Source organism: Pteropus alecto, unplaced genomic scaffold (genome assembly GCF_000325575.1).
Source record: "Pteropus alecto unplaced genomic scaffold, ASM32557v1 scaffold78, whole genome shotgun sequence".
NCBI lineage: Eukaryota > Metazoa > Chordata > Mammalia > Chiroptera > Pteropodidae > Pteropus > Pteropus alecto.
The window spans coordinates 9,851,546-9,868,436 of NW_006443124.1; the positions used below are offsets into that span (position 1 = coordinate 9,851,546).

General features: G+C 37.7%; 1 protein-coding gene across 1 annotated transcript; it reads left to right on the plus strand.

Annotated features, from left to right (window-relative positions):
- The first annotated feature begins 237 nt into the window (after window positions 1-237).
- SKP1 (S-phase kinase associated protein 1) lies at window positions 238-14,770 on the plus strand. Its single transcript, XM_006923128.3, has 6 exons — window positions 238-389; window positions 3,287-3,383; window positions 8,036-8,109; window positions 11,047-11,190; window positions 12,719-12,859; window positions 13,404-14,770. The coding sequence occupies exons 2-6, from the start codon at window positions 3,287-3,289 to the stop codon at window positions 13,437-13,439; spliced, it is 492 nt and encodes a 163-aa protein (XP_006923190.1). The 5' UTR covers window positions 238-389; the 3' UTR covers window positions 13,440-14,770.
- The last annotated feature ends 2,121 nt before the right edge of the window (window positions 14,771-16,891 follow it).

Here is a 16,891-nt window from a genome sequence, read left to right on the forward strand (position 1 = left end):
CTGCCTGAAGGACCCTCGCAGGCCGCGGAGTACCCCATCCAGTTCCCTGTTCCCTCTGAGAACCGCGAGCCGCGATTTCAAGGGGTTAGGTTGAGAACCAAGCCCCGCCGCTCCCGCCGCCTCTTCGCCCGGCCCCGCCCCTCCGGCGCGCTGGTCCCGCCTCCCCACCTGGTCCTCCATCTGCCGTCAGGCAAACTCGGTGGCCAGCCCCGCCGGCTCTGTGACGCCACGGGCCCCGGGGTCCTCGGCGCCTGCGCCGCTCATATAAAGGCCGACGCCGCGCCGCGCCGTGATAGTGGCCTTGTTCTCCGCTTTTCTCTTCTCGTGTTTGCTGACGCCGCCCCACTCTCGTCAGCCTCCGGCCTGCTGTCTCTTTGAGACCAAGCACCGTGAGTAGCCGCCGACCGAGCTGGAAGGGACGGTGGCGCCACGAATTGCGAGCTGCGTTGCTGCACTGCTGGGGCTTTGGCCTACCCGAGGCGGGAGGCACCTGGGCCTGGCCTGCCCTCAGGCCCGGTGGAACCCGTTTTAGACCCCGTTCTTCGGGAGGTGCCGGCGAGCCCCGTTCTTCCACCCGCCCCTCGACTTGGCGAGGCCTCTTTTGGCTGCGGGTCGTCACAACTCCCCATGGGTGCTCGGACGGGCGGGCAGGCGAAAATGCGAGCTGAGCCCAGGATTGGGCCTTCTCTGCACGGGGCTGGCGGCAGCTGGCGCGGAGCTCGGCTGCAAGGCCCAGGCTGGGGCCTGGGGCCTCCTTTGGCGTTGAGCCTACCGGCCTCGGGGACCCAGGGCGGGGGTGGCAGCGAGGCTTTGAGTGAAGGTCCCTTGGCTGTCGTGAGCGTGCGTCGTGTTTGTTTTGGTGTCGGAGGGAGCGTGGCGGTGGTAGTCTGGGAGCGCTTGATTCTGGCTCCCCGTCCTTTCTCTTCCCGGTCTCGGGAGTCACTAGTCACGGGTCTTCGCTAACTGAGCGAGGGCCGAATCTTTGGAGATAGTCGCCTGCTTCTTCTGAATATTTCTCTTATTTTGCCACAGCCTGGAGCTGCTGAAACAACTGTTGTAATAGCAGATACCATCGTCACAGGGTGTGACTTATAGGAGCCTTAACTTTGTAAAAACTTAACTCCAGGTGTCTGACTTTTAAAGGGATAGGACGTTCACTTGCTTTGGTTTAGTTTTTAATGGAGACTTCAGGTTTGGGTTTTATCAGAGCGTCACAATAGAATGTATCTGTGTCATAGAGCAATGCAGACTTCTCCACTCTGCCCTCTAGAAAGAGGTGTCAGAATTTTGGGTCCCTTAGAACAGTTTTTTTTCTTTATAATGATAGAACCCACTTCATGCCAGCCGTGGAGGGTGATTTAATTTCCAAGTACAGAAGCCTAAAGAATTGAAGGAATAGTCTTGGAAGCGTGTGAAGTCAAAATTTCGTCCATTACGCTCTAAAAATTTTGCACTGAATTTCAGGTGTATAATACTAAAAAAAAGGTCTCTTTGAATATTGAGTTTAGGATTACAAAGTGCATCGAATTACAGATTAGCCGATTGTGTCCCTGCTATTTAATAAGATCTCAACTCCCTTAAGAGTAACCTAATCCACGAATTTGACTGTGACTAAGCAGATCTTGTTATTTATTGAGTTATTTGAAAGAAATATGGAAATGTTGTTTTGGTTAAAAGTAATTTTATCAACTGCATTGCCGTATTCGTGATTCTGTAATGTTCATACCAGTACTATGGAACATAAAAAGAACAGAATATTTTGTAATTAAAAATTGGCTCGCGTTAAAATATTTCCTTTGGGGTTCCTTTTGTTATTGCCTGTCACAGGGAAGGTCCCTTGCTCTGGGCGTTATTGGCAAGCACTAAGCAACATGGAGAAGCAGACATTTGTGAACTGAAAAGTGAAATTCAGTTCTTTCCAGCCATGGATGAGTGAGAGCAGGATATTTCAAAACCATATTTTTATGGTTTTTAAAACATAACTTTACCTTTTTTCTTCCTTTCCCTAACAGCTTGTCTGTTTGGAGGATGGAGATCATTGTATGGGAAAAGATGAATGACTATTTTAACTGATTTAATGAGTTTTAAGTCTTTGAACCTAAAATGGGTGCCGTGAATGTTTTAAATGCCAAATTCTGTACTTTCAAATTAATAGTTACATCACAGGATTACGAATACGTCAGAAGCATGAGCTTTTAAAGTCCACACTTGAAATTTCAAAAGGTCTTGAATTAATTTTTACAGTCAGGTATTGCTGCCCTTCCCTGTCCCGCTCAAACTCTGCCCCCTAAGAATCTAAAGATGGTTGAGAAGTTGCTGGCTTAGAACTTTTAATTTTAAAGAGGTAAAGGATGGGGGTGGGGGTGGTGTGTATGTGTGTGTGCGCTTAGAACTTTTAATTTTAAAGAGGTAAGGGGAGGTGGGGGGGTTGGTGGTGGTGGTGGTGGTGGTGGTGGTGGTGCGTGTGTGTGTGTGTGGTTTTTTTGCCAGAACTCAAGTTCTTTGAGGTTAATTGCTTAATTTTTATGTAAGAGGTGTCTTTTTCCTAATGACTCATAATTAATCTGAGTTAGTAAATACATTTTCAGAGCAAGTAATAGGTTATTACTATGAAGATTTTGGCAGAAGATTTCAAACTTGGACACCTGGACAGTCAGTAATGAAAGATAAAAAGGACTCAGGTTTAAGTTTCTCATTGGGTTTAGGGAATTAGATTGACATCAGCTTATTCTTAAATCTTTTATTCTCTGGTATATGGTCTTGCATTGATCCAAACATAAATAAGTATATTCTGATCTACTCTTTGGATCTGAACTCATTTTTCACTGGAAATCTCACTGGAGGAAAATTACCATCTTATTTGGTAGCTTTGTTTATTATGGACTGACCTCCCTCCAGTTTGCAGGTGGTTAATTATGGCAGTTAACTATGCAAATGGAGTTGTCATTTAGTGAGAGCAGAAAGGCAGGCAAAAAGAGTAAGTCCATTTTAGATATATTTTGCATCAAAAATATGGAATGTAACTCTTAAATTTATACCGGTTAACGAGTTCAGGCTTTAAAAGCTTCTGTTCTTAGAAATTATACTTTGAAAAAAATTTATAGAAACACTTGTTTGCTAGCCTGCGAATAATCACTTACAGTATTTTCCAGGGCTATATACTACAGGTCCTTAGGATTTTATAGTTAATAAGTTATAGAGGGCTTTTAACAGACTGTAGTTGATGAAGTGTCATATAAAACTAATCTCTTAAATTTCGAATTCAGTGTAATGCCTTTTTTTTTAGATGCCTTCAATTAAGTTGCAAAGTTCTGATGGAGAGATATTTGAAGTTGATGTTGAAATTGCCAAACAATCTGTGACTATCAAGACTATGTTGGAAGGTAAGTTTATTAAAAAAAAACCTTGGTCAGGGGAAAGGGGAAAACACAAGTTTGATATAACCTGTGAACATCAGATTTATACAAGTAATAATTTGTCATAAAGTACTTAGAATATGAAAGGGTGACATTTACCTATCTTTAAGGTCTTAACTGCATTTTTCTGATACAGGTCACCCTTTCTGAATTGTTTGAATTAATGATTTTTTTTTTCCTTTTTAAATAGATGCATAAGCTAACATTGAAATGACTTCCAAACCTCAGACTGGTACATTTCTATTTCAAGAAAATTTAGACTCACAGTTTCTAATGACAAAAATTCAAGCCTTTGGAAAAGAGATTCCTTCTATATGGTAGCTAAATAGAGCACCTTGTTTCAACAGAGAGAGTAAGCTGAGTAGATTGTAAACTGAGTAGATGTCTGTTGTTTTTTTTTTTTAAACCAAGTTTTTTCCTTTGTCTATTTTGTTATTCCTCCGAAACTGCTGCAAAGTGTATGTGCAGCACAACAGAGAAGTAAGGCAAAAAAACAGGTTCTGAAACATTTTGAAACTTTTACTAGTTAATATGGATCTCTTAGTATTACTACCAGTGGACTGGTGGACATAAATAGTACATGAAACATACAAATCAGTTTCTAGAATTGGTGGGAAAAAACCTCAGTAGTAATAAGAATGTTTTTCAGTACTCATATCAAATGTTTTTATGTAGGGAAGATCTGTAGTGTGTAGATACTTAAGAGATACTAAAGAGGTACGTGCCAAGCACTAGCTGTATGCTGGTGAAAAGAAGGTAAGCGAGAAATGATCTTTGCTCTGGAAGGATTTATAAACTAGGAAGAGAGACAGACACCAAACAAGGCAAACTGTCACATGGTATAATTAGTGCATTGATAAAGTTATGTGCCAAGTAGTGCTGTGGGAACCTTTTGGCTGATGTTATTCTTCAGGCTTATGGAGAAGTTACAGTGTGATATTTCAAACCTAGTAGAATTAGTATGTTTTGGGAGATTGTTCCGAGGTAGGATGTATTGAGAAAGTAAAATCGAGGTTTTACTTGGGGTTTTGGGAGTGGGATCAAATTGTGATACTTTAGCTGGCAGAGTTGAAGAACAAGTTTGAGAGGAATGAAAAAATGGCTTCAGGCTTGAATACGTTACATGTGTTTGAGATTCCTTTAAAAGATCTTTGTAACAATCTGTAGGCAGTTGAATATGTGTTTTGGTCCCTGTGTTGTAGACTCCTGTAGACTTATTTGTATGGTGGGTTATGAGAGTATATATCTATGGGAGTAAATGAGGTTGGCAGTTGGCCATATTGGGGCGGGAGTGTAGAAGTCAGAAGTGGAGAATCAGTGGAGTAGGATTTGTGGAAGCCAAGGGAAGAGGGAAGCATTTTGAGATGACCAGAGTGATTATTGGATTCATATGCTGCAGCCTGGTCATTTAGGATTTCACAGTTAATGAGTTAGAGGACTTCTAACAGCAGATATTAGGTGTGGTAGAGGCAGAAGCTGAATTGCAGAGGGTGTGTCTTCTGTTTTCTTAGTAGGTGACTTCTGTTTTGCTGATACCAATCATGTCCTGTATCCTGGTAACCTACATATGTAGATCATAGACCCCTTGGTACATCCCACAGTCACTGTTGATCAGGTACCTGTTGAATGAAGAACTATGGTATGGTCACTAATAAGAGTGTGAAAGCATTGCAAGTGTCTCTAAGAGCAGGTGAGTAAGGCTTTATCTAGATTTAGAAACTGATACCACAGTTGTCGCCTGAATACTTGCTTTGACAGTGAAAGCGTTCTTTGTTTTATCTTTGTTGGTGTTTGGCACAGTGATCTGTCCTGTGCTGCTTCAAAGAAGCATTTGCCAATATAAAAACATAGGGCTCCTTAATGATTTTCCACACCAACTTGGATCACTTAATCAAGTAGACTGATAGACAGCAACAGTTAAATGATTCTTTTCCTCCATCACATTTGTACATAAGTGGCGAATGGTTTTATCTTGAATACTAGTGGTTTATATAGAATTCTAGCCTCTTGAGGACTAGAGTCTTTTTGAATTGAGTTTGGCAACTTACTGCTTTCCTTGTTTTGCATCTGCAGTATCTCTAATTATGGGAAAACAAAAATAAAACCCTTCTAATCACAGGACAATCAGAAGTGAAAATCTTGGCTTCTGTACTTGTGGATTGATTTATTCAGGTCCAGGGTGCAGTATCAGGATACAGGTGTCTTTCAAAGTCCTTGAAACTAAATAGCTTAAAGGAATGACTGTTGCTACTTGTGCATTAGGTCTAAAAGCAAAAAAACAACAACAAAGAAAAAACATTGCAAATCATTAGTTTAAATGCTACAGAAGTAATCCTTTACAACCATAGGCCCTTACTTTTAATGTAACGTAAGCCTTCTTTCAAGTAACGTTTGTATCTAAACTAGCTGGTCTTTCGTATTATGTTGGATTCCTCTAAGTCTTAATTTTCCAAACAAATATTTTACATAGGTAATTTTTTTCTCTCCCCTCCTATTAAAAATACTTCATGCTAGTTCTGGAAAAGCATGAGTGGCTTGATCCAAATTGAGAGATTGTCATTTTATAGTTTTGTTCCTGGCAGAGATAGGATCAGGGAAAGACATTGGTGGGAAGGAGGAGAGGGGCGATGAATGACTCCCTCCATTAAGGAAAATAAGATACTGTTTTGAATCTAAACTCCACTGGAACTGCCTGTTAAACTCAGTAACCTCCATGTTGTCAAGTGAAATGTTTCATTTCTCATCTAGGCCTCTTTACAGCATTTGACAGTCGATCATTCTCATCTACTTTTGGCTTCAGGATACTTTCTTTGCTTGTTAACTCACTTTTGTAGCCTCTGTCTCCCTATCTTCAAAGCCTACAGTTCCCCAGGGCTTGCTTAATCATTGGACTTCTTTACTATATCTATACTCATTCATTCTGTTGGTCATCTCATTTGTCTCATAGTGTTATAAACCACCTATACACCAATTCCTAGGCTTACCTACAGTTCTGGTGTCTTCTTTTGATTTTTAGACTTGCATATTTAACTGCTTGGCCTTCTCTTGGATATCTAATTGGTATCTCAAACTTATGAAACTAGGGTTCTTGATTCACTGCCATCCAAAAATCACAGTTCTCTGACAGCCTTCCCTATATCAATTAATAGCAACTCCATCCATGTAGTTCCTAATGTCATAAACCTTAGTCTTCCCTGACTTTCACATTTCCCATCTGTTGGCAAGTCCTGTTGCTTCTACCTTCAAAATGCATATAGAGTTGGACCATTTTTTCTTGTATCGCTATAAACCTTGTCTAAGCCACCATCTTGTACTTGGATTATTGCTAGCCTTATAATTGGTTTCTCTTTTTTTTTTTTCCCCCCTGCTATCATCTCTTCCCAATGCAGTAGCCAAAATGCAGAAGACCCTATTACTATTAGGTCCCCTGTTGTTGATCTCATCTGTTCTGTTCACCCTCGCTAATCCTACTCTAACAACACTGGATTCCTTAATGGTTTTAGAACATGTCAATCCTGTCAGAAGGCCTTTGCATTTATTTCCTCTGCTTAGGTGTTCTCTCTATTAAGTTTACTAAAATGCCATCTTCTCAGTGAGACATCCTGATCAACTCTAAAATTACAACAATTCCTCTCATCCTCCTGTATTTATTGCTAACTCTCCACTGCCTATGACAGCACCTAGATATATCAAGGACTCAAATGTTTGACTCGACACTGGCCATCTCAACATAACTCCGCTACAACCAAGATACTTCTGTAGTAACTTTTGACCTATAGTCTTGGTACATGCTAACTATTAAGTAACTTTCTTTGGCACCTCTTTTTAGTTTTGTAGAAACTTAAGGATGGACTCATTTGGTTTGAAAAATATTTAGAATCTTTAAGTAACATGGATTTTTACATTAAGTTGTATCCTTGGAGTTCACTGACCACTTCGAAAATCAAAGTTCAGTCTTTTTACCAGAAAAACCTATAGATTCAAAATGATAGGTAATATGTACATGGTAACTAACAAACACCGAAGGATATACCCACATTCTCATTAACTTCCCTAGACATGATATTGTCAACAGTTTCTTGTATATTCTTGTGGAGATACTTTAAATATAAACATATAAGTATATTCTCATTTTTATTCAGATAACATTTCTTTTTATATTTGGCTTTTAAAAACTTTAATCTTGAAATTATGCCAGTATATATGGAGCTACCTGCCTTGTTTTTGTCAGTGGTTGCATGATCTGTTGTGTGAGATTCCATTACTTGTAATATACTTGTCATTGTTTTGTTTTTCTAAATGCAGTCTAGCTAGAGAGTTTAGTATAAAGAGTAAGGATAAAAGGGTCTGGCTTCATTTTTTCCCCAAATAGCTGCCCATTCATCTTAGTCACCTTATTAAATCATTTTTCTTCTAATTAAGAACTCTCTTGATAAAACTTTATAGTTTGGGGTGGTTCATGGGCTTCCTGTTAGGAACCACCCATTTTAAATGCTGTCGAAAGAACTATTCTTAGTATTGTACTTTTTATGATGTTTCAGACAACATATCTTACAAATTACTTGTTTGAGAAATAGCCTGGTTAGGAAATAATGGCAACTCTCTTCTGGTTTTCTTAGATTTGGGAATGGATGATGAAGGTGATGATGACCCAGTTCCTCTACCAAATGTTAATGCAGCGATATTAAAAAAGGTAAGGTAGCAAACTATACACTTGTATATCTTTTTCTTTTCACAATATTCTGGTGATCTTTCTATATTGATTCAGAAATAGCTTCCTTTTAAGAAAAACTACATAGTATAATTATGACTCTATTTGTTGTAGTTTTTTTAACCAGGACCTGTGAATATTTGAGTTGTCTAGTCTTTTTCATTAACATTTAAATTGCAGAACTATAATAGTACATGCTTAGCAAAAAGGAAAATTTTTGTATAGTTCGTGCACCGATTGAGTATGGCTCAAAGAAAGCTTGAGAACAAGAAATGTACTTTTGTTTCTTCAGTTGATCACCTTATCTTGTGTCTATTGTCTAAACGTAAATGGCTCTCCACATCAAATAGGATTTTAGTGTTTTCAGGGTGCATGGCTCCTTAACAGAGCCAGCCATTTCAATTGTATTTTCATCTGAAAAAACAGCAATTGGTTTTATTGGGGGGAAAACTATCTAGGCTTAGAGATGGGAATGGTTGACTCCAGTTGGCCCCTTCCTATGGTACTCTTCAAAAGTCATTGACCATATGCAGTTTCATCTTATGCTTTCTTTTGACCCTGGTGTGAGATGCAGCTGCACTGCATGTTTCCATACTCTTGGCCACAATCGTCTGTTACCAGTTTTTTTAAACTAGACTGCGTAAAAGGCGATTCTTCTCTGAGCCTGAATGTTTTTTACATGTATTATTGGCCATTTGTATTTTCTGCATTGTCTGTTTTCCTTTGCCTAGGGGGGAAAAATATGGTAAGATATAGATAGCGTAAAATTGACCGTTTTAACTTTAAGCGTACAATTCAGTGGCATAAAATACATTTACATTGTTGTGCAATCATCACCATTAACCATCTCCAGAACTGAAGATGTTCTGGAGATCTTTTCATCACCCTAAACTGACACTCTGTACCTGTTAAATAATAACTCCTCATTAGCCCCTTCCTCCAACCCCTCGTAATCACTATTCTGTTTTCTGTCTCTGAATTGACTCTTCTGGGTACCACATATAAGTGAGATCATACAATATTTGTCCTTTTGTGTCTGAGTTATATCACTTAGCATAATGTTTTCAAAGTTCATCCATTTTGTAGTCTTGTGGGCTTTTTATAGGATTTCTTTATATAGAGTTTCTATATAAACTTTGTTTGCTTGTCTTATGTCAATTCATAGTATTTTGTGGCTTACAAGCTTTATATTTTAGTTAGCTCACCTTTCTGGCTTCTGAGTATTGTCTTACAATTAACATTATATTTTATAATAATGTAAAATGCGTCTAAAAAGACTTTTGCTTGCATTCGTTCAAGTACCAGGCAAGTTTTAGGTGTAGGAGGTACAGCAGTGAATCAAAAAGACAAAATCCTCGTCCTTACAGAGTTCACATTCTAAAGGTGTGGGGGAAATGTGCAACATAAGGAATATACGAAATGGAAAAGCTATGGGGGATAAGTGGGTTGGTAGGTGGAGAGTTAGTTATTTAAAAAATAAAGATGGTCAGGAAATACCTTACTGAGAAGATGGTCTTTGAACAAAGACTGGCTGGGGAGAGAGTTCTGGTCAATGGGAGCAAGTGCTTTGATGCTAAGACAAGATCATGCCGTACCTTTTGAGGTGGCTGGAGTATAATGAACAATCAAAGTAGAGTAGAAAAGGTCAGAGTTGATGAGTTGGATGATATAAGGCCATTTCTGAGAATAAGGTTTTTTAATCCTTTTGCATTATTATAAATATTTAAACTTTATATTGAATAATCACATGATCTAAAAACTGTAAAAATATATTGTAAAATCTCTTGTCTCTAGTCTGACCAGAAACCTTTGTAAGTAATAGCATTAATTTATCCTTTTAAGAGTTTTTTAATGCCTGTATAAGCAAATACTAATTGTTGTTTCTTCCTTATACAACTGAAATACTTCTTAAAAAGCTATCGTTTATTTCATTAAAGCCCCTTATGCTTGGCTTTTTCTTCTAGAAATAGTCCTTTTCCTTTTTTGCATCCTGGCAGTATAATTTCTTGGCTCTGCTATTTTTTCTCAGCATTGTTTGTAATCCCCAGCATTGTACTATGAAAAAATTTTAATCATACAGAAAAGTTGAATTATACTTCAAACACCCATTTACTTACCAGCTAGATTCTACAGCTTAACACTTTTGGAGTTGATTTTGGCCTTTATGATAGTACACATAGTCTAGCTGATCAGCTTCCTGAAAATATAATGTGTTCATTCCCCTAGTAAGAACATCTGGGCTTTTCCTGCTTTGTTATTACATTGAATAGTCTTGTTCATATGCCTGGGTATTTAGAATTGCTTGGTGATAATGTATGCACATACTCAGCTTCACTGGGTAGAACTAGATTACTTTTTAAAAGGGTTACTCTAGTTTACACTCTTCAGTAGAAGAGTTCATGTTACTCTTATGCTATTGCCAATTAGTATCAAAACCTTGATTTTTTTTTGGCAATCTAAAGTAGTTGCATCTGAGTGTAGCATTAATTTTGCATCTATTGAGGCTGAGCATTTGGCTATTAAAATTTCTTTTGTGAATTGCCAGTTCACATCTTTAACTTATTTCTTTGTGGTGATTTTTCAGATTTTATATTCTATAGAGTAATCCATTGTAGGTGGTACATGTCGTAGGTATTTTTCAGCCCTTGTCCTGACTTTATATATCTTTTTTCAAAGCTTTTTAATGTGGTCAAATATAGTAATCAGTCTGCAGTATTCACTTATATAAAATCTTCCACCCTCTAGAGTTGTGAAGATTCCTCAGCCTTCATTTTTGCTTTTTGAACTTGGCTACTAACTTTATTATTCAAGTCAACTTCTAGCTAGTTCTTAGTCTGGTGTAGGAATAACCTTGCCCCAGCAGTGGAATGAACACCTTGTGACAAAATGCCGCAGAGGAATGAACTTTTGTTATTGTAGGTCATTCAGTGGTGCACCCACCACAAGGATGACCCTCCTCCTCCTGAGGATGATGAGAACAAAGAAAAGCGAACAGATGATATCCCGGTTTGGGACCAAGAATTTCTGAAAGTCGACCAAGGAACACTTTTTGAGCTTATACTGGTACGTTTTTAATGCATGCTACAAGATATCTCTAGTTCGAAGCCTTTAGTACTTGTAGAGTTAAATTTGTTAAATTCATTGATACTGAATTTTAACACTCTGTGAACTCAAATGCAGTGCTATATTTAAATCCTCATCAGTAATCACATTAAATATAAATGGTTTAAATACCACAATTAAAAGGTAGAGATTGTAACATTGGATAAAAAAATGTGAGACAGCTATTCTAGCTACAAAAAAAACTCACTTTAAATATAAAGACATAATTAGGTTTAAAGGGTGGAGAGAGATGTATTATGCTATCATTAATCAAAAGAAAACTGGAGCGACTATTAAATACTTTATTTAATACTTTATTAAAGTATTAATAAAATATTAAAGATTTTAGAGCAAAGAATAGTACCAGGATTAAAGATGGTTGTTGCATAATGATAAAGGGATCAGTTCATCATTAAGATTACATAACAATCCTAAATATTTACCTGCCTAAAAGCAGAACTTCCAAAAAGTTAAAAAATAAAAATCAAAGGATAATAAACAAATTCATAATAGAAATTTCAGCATGTCTCTAAATAATTGATAAAACAAGTAGAAAATCAATAAGGGTATAGACGACTTGAATAACAAACACTATTAGCCAGCTTGTCCTAATTGACATTTATAGAATGACATCAGTGACAACAGAATACATATTCTTTTATAGTGTGTACTACCAAGGTAGACATGTTCTGGGCTGTAAAACAAGTCTCAAGTTTGAAAGGATTCAAGTCACACACAGTGTGTGTGTTTTATGGTTACAGGGGAATTTAGTCATCAGTAACAGCTATCTGAAAAATCTGCAAATATTTGCAAACTAACATTTCTCAGTAACCTGTGAGTCAAAGAAAAAATAAAAATTAGTATTTTGAACTGAATGGAAATAGAACACATGAAAATTTATGAGATGCCTTGTAGTATTAGAGGGGGACCGATAGCACTAAACATTTATATTGGAAAAGTCTCAAATCGGTGATCTGAGCTTTTACCTTAAACTAGCAAAAGATGAAATTAAACCCGAAGAAAGAGAATGTTAAAGATAAAAGCAGAAATCAGTAGAAAATTGGAAAACAGAAAATCAGAGACCAAAAGCTGATTCTTTCAGAAGATCAATAAAAGGTAATGCAGTAACTTCTTATGTCTCAAAGGTAATGCAATAACTGCTTTTGTCTGAATTCTTTAAATATTTTTGTCAAGATTTGACATGTGCTTGTCTACACTTGGATGTACACACACAGCAGTAGTGGCCATTCTTTTAATATTTGAAGTGTAGTGTGTATAGTTTGCTTAAGGCAGCATAAGGACTCAGAATTATAGAAGTATAACAAAAGATGTAAAAATATCTTTCACAGAAGAACTTGCCTCGTTTATTCTCCATTTGATTTCTTAAAATTAGCATTTTAAGCTTAAATTACATATGGATTGCCAGTCACTAACTTTGGATTTAGTTTAAAACATCAAGTACATTTTAATGAAAACAATCACTTTACAGGCTGCAAACTACTTAGACATCAAAGGTTTGCTTGATGTTACATGCAAGACTGTTGCCAATATGATCAAGGGGAAAACTCCTGAGGAGATTCGCAAGACTTTCAATATCAAAAATGATTTTACTGAAGAAGAAGAAGCCCAGGTAGGTAGCCCACAGCTTGTTCTTGATCACATGCTTTTTAAAAGAGAATGAAACCTATAACATACCAGGAAAAGAAGTGTCTGTATCAAGGAGTATTGACTGTATTTGAGGTATACTAGCTACCTTTTGTATCCTAAAAATTTTCTCTCTTAGAGATGGGTCTGTCTTTGTGAGTCTAAACATTTAAATATACTGCTTTCTTAAAAAAATAAACATTAAGGTACCTGAGACCTTATGTGTAAGCTGTGACTTCAGAAAAGTGGGTCCTATGATGGTTGTGTGTTAGGATATATCAGAGCAACTTAGTAAATGGATGAATAGATCAGAATGATTTTGTTGACAGCTACAAACTGAAATAATGTGAATGAACTATTTGAATTTGTTGTTAGCTCTGGCAGCTGAAGCTATAATTGCCCACTGCCTTTTTATTCAGTTTTCCATCCACCCCTTTCTGACTCATCTCACAGGATATTGATCAATTAATATTAGGTAGTAATATTGGGAAAGACTACTTAAGGTACTTCCTCATATCCATCTCTTCTAGGTACGCAAAGAGAACCAGTGGTGTGAAGAGAAGTGAAATGTTGTGCCTGACACTGTAACACTGTAAGGATTATTCCAAATACTAGTTGCACTGCTCTGTTTATAATTGTTAATATTAGGCAAACAGTAGACAAATGCAGCAGCAAATCAATTGTATTAGCAGAATATTGTCCTCATTGCATGTGTTGTTTGGGTACAGATTCCAAACCTATGGCTGAGTTTCTTCCAGTATGATCAAAAGTTTCTTTTTTCTTTGCTCTAAATAAAATCGAACTGTGGGTTCTCTATAGAAAGTGGCATTTTGGGCTTTCCCTCTTTTTGTAAAGCGATTTCTGTCTAGTTTATTGTCTAGTTAACTTTAGTGACCTTTTAAAAGTTGGCATTGTAAATAAAACAACTTGCAAAAGTTTTCTGAAATAGAATTAACATTTTTATTCATGAGTTGGAAGCTAGAAAAAGGCTCTTTGAGGTAAATGTCTAAGTGGTGGTTATTAGGGTGTCCTCCAGCTTCCTGGAATTAAGCAATACCTCTGGTATTGGTAAAGCCCGTATGTAATGGGACTCCCGTAATTGGATCTGAGGACTTGTTTTTGCATTTTTAATCCTCTCAGCTTTGAATATGTTGGCTAGGCACTCAGTTACTACTCAGTTTGTGGTTTTAGAGGACATGTAACTAGACAGTTTGTTAGCTTTTCAGTTAAAAAAGACAACCCTTGTGGTAATCAGTGATCCCATGTGGGGAAAACTACACTACTTGCATGTAAAGAAAATTTAACCTTTAACATTAAAATGTGTGGCAAAACCCAGAAAGCATCCATCTTGAATGCAAGATCCTTTCAATAAAAAGTAAGTTACATAGTAGGGAGTACAGTTTGCTTTTGTGTACTTAAATGTGTCTCTTCACTTAAATGAGTTAAATTTATGTACCATTCTTTAGCTGCAAGACTTGTAGACAGTTCCTGTCCTAGCTCACTGGAGGCCGCTGACAACAATAGAGTTCTGATAGACTTCTCTCTTCTAATTGTTATTGAAAAGGTTCACTGAAGTCAGTGTTTCAGTTCTTAACTGGTGAACTCAGGCACACAGCTGCACTGCCATTGTTTCCAGCCTCTCCCCTACAGTAGAGTGAAGTTTTCTTGAAGGCTTGAGATGGTTCACGAGCTTTTTATTTTTGTTCTTTCCTCCTGTGCTTTTTTTTTTTCCTTTTCCCAGTTAGTGTTATCTGTATTCACAGGTAGCTGTATTGTGTCCTCTTCATGTTTACTGTGAGCTGTTATGGCTCAGATAATTACTTGACAATAGCTTGTCTTTACTTCACCTCTTATTTGCCCCAAATCTACATTATTTAATAAAGTCCCAGAAACCGTTTCACATGCATTCCCATTTATTTTCTGTACCAGAGATAGCAAACTATAGCCTATGTGTGGGTGAAATCCAGTCCACAGCCTGTTTTTTGCAGTCTATGAGTTAAAAATAAATTTTACATTTTAAAAGGATTGTTAAAAAAATAATATACAGACTATATTTGACCAGAAGCCTAAAATGTTTACTCTCTGGCCTTTTACACGAAAAGTTTTACACAAAAAGTAAAGGAATCCCTGATTCCCTTTACTCCCAGGAAGTAAGCTTGTTTTCCATTTGTTCTGTTCTTAGTGGGGAAGGTAGCAGCAGAGTTCAGTCCTAACTGAAGTGCCTCATGTACTAATTCCTGTTCTAATGGTCAGCTCTTGCAAAAAGCTTAACCCCTCAATTATATCCCTAGCAATATCATGACAAACACAAATCTTTTCTGAAAGTCCAAAATTATTAGCATAGGCTATGTTTAATTTGAAAATGAAATAGCTTCTAGGAAACAAGAGCGTATTACTGTTGACTCCTGATCTGTATAATCTCCAAGAGTTGTTAGAATTACAGGACAAAACTTCACTACCCATATTTAAAGGATACTGGGGTCTTTCTGAACAGATAAGATTGAGTGGACAGACAATATAGTTCAGATTTTTGTTCGCTTCCTGACTTTTTAAACGATGGCCCTAGTCTTTAAGCAAACAAAAAGTCCTGATAATCTTGAACTCTCATGTTTAATAGAGATCCAACAGCTCATCCTATAGTAAATTGGCCATTTGTGGACATTATGTATCGAAACAAATCCTAGGCATTGTATTAAGGGGCCCTTCAAGCTGGCTGCAGTACTTTTTCCCCTCCTCCTTGCTATGTACTCACTGTTTAATATGTCGACCAAGTTTCCATGCTGTCACCTTACCAAGGGAAAGTGAGTGGCCCTTTCCCATGCTGTCATCTTCCCCAGGGAAACTGAGTAGCTAAACCTGTCTTCAAAGGTGATACACTTACTCCTGCCTACCTTCTCACTTCTTACCTATTCTAAATTAATACTGTAGTATGAAGTCATACTGTGAGGCTGGAGTCCTGCTTCTGCCCCTTAGTGCCTACATGACCTGGATAAGTTGGAAATAGTAGTTACTTATAGTGTGGAGCTATTTGTTGGTGATGAAGACTCTGTGACGGTCCTTGGCTTCTCAGTTTTTCATTGACTGTGTCACTTGTGATCGAAAAATAAACCAAACTCCTTACTACTATCTATCTCCCTAACATTGTCATGGACTAAATAGATTCTAATAATTCTTAAATCGTAGAAGCAAGTTACAGGCATACAGGCATACCTTGTTTCCTTGCACTTTGCTTTACTGCACTTCACAGATGTTGCATGTTTTACAAATCGAAGGCAAGATCCTCCACCAACAAAAAGATTACAGTTTGCTTTATTGCAACGCTCGCTTTATTGTGGTCTGGAACCAAACCTGCAGTATCTCTGAGGTATGCCTGTATTTTATTTGCTTGCCTTCGTAAATCTACCTTTAACACATGAGGTAGGTATTACGTTACAATTTTTATATTTTTCCAGAGTCACAAAGGCATCCCTATAAGTTACAGATGCTTGAGTGACGTAGCTGTGATTTCTTTATTCTACAACCGTTTGAACACACTAGCTTCTGGAATTAAGCAAAATCTATATTGTAACTTGGTGAACTGCCAAGACTGCAGCCTTGTAACATGATGTCATGTTAACACTGAGCTTAGCTTGGAGCTAGCTAGAGGAGGAGGAGGGAGGATAACATTGAGTCGCTATGGGTGTCAGGTGACCCAGTGCCAGCAGATATTCCAAACTACATTATCTCTTAATTTACTTAAAAATTAGACAATCCTGTAGTCTTTTTCCTGATCCAAGGTAAATTAAGAAGAAATTATAGGTAGGTTGCCTAGGCTGTTATTAATAGGCCAGTTCGAACAGGGATAGGAAGTGGCTTTCACCAGGAGAAAGAGCTGAGAGCAGCAGGCCTCTTGTTCAGAGTGCCCTTTACCTATTCACAGCCATCAGAATCTCACTCTTCTTTCCAAGCTTTTGCTTGCCATCACTTCCATTTGAAGATCTTTGATTTTTCTTTTTCTAAAGCTTAGTATACTTTCAAG

What these genes read in the sequence shown, in the direction of transcription:
- SKP1 (XM_006923128.3), top strand. Translation starts at nt 3,287, where the DNA reads ATGCCTTCAATTAAGTTGCAAAGTTCTGATGGAGAGATATTTGAAGTT. An exon ending in TATCAAGACTATGTTGGAAG is followed by an intron (nt 3,384 to 8,035) that starts GTAAGTTTATTA and finishes TGGTTTTCTTAG; the next exon opens with ATTTGGGAATGGATGATGAA. An exon ending in ATGCAGCGATATTAAAAAAG is followed by an intron (nt 8,110 to 11,046) that starts GTAAGGTAGCAA and finishes TTGTTATTGTAG; the next exon opens with GTCATTCAGTGGTGCACCCA.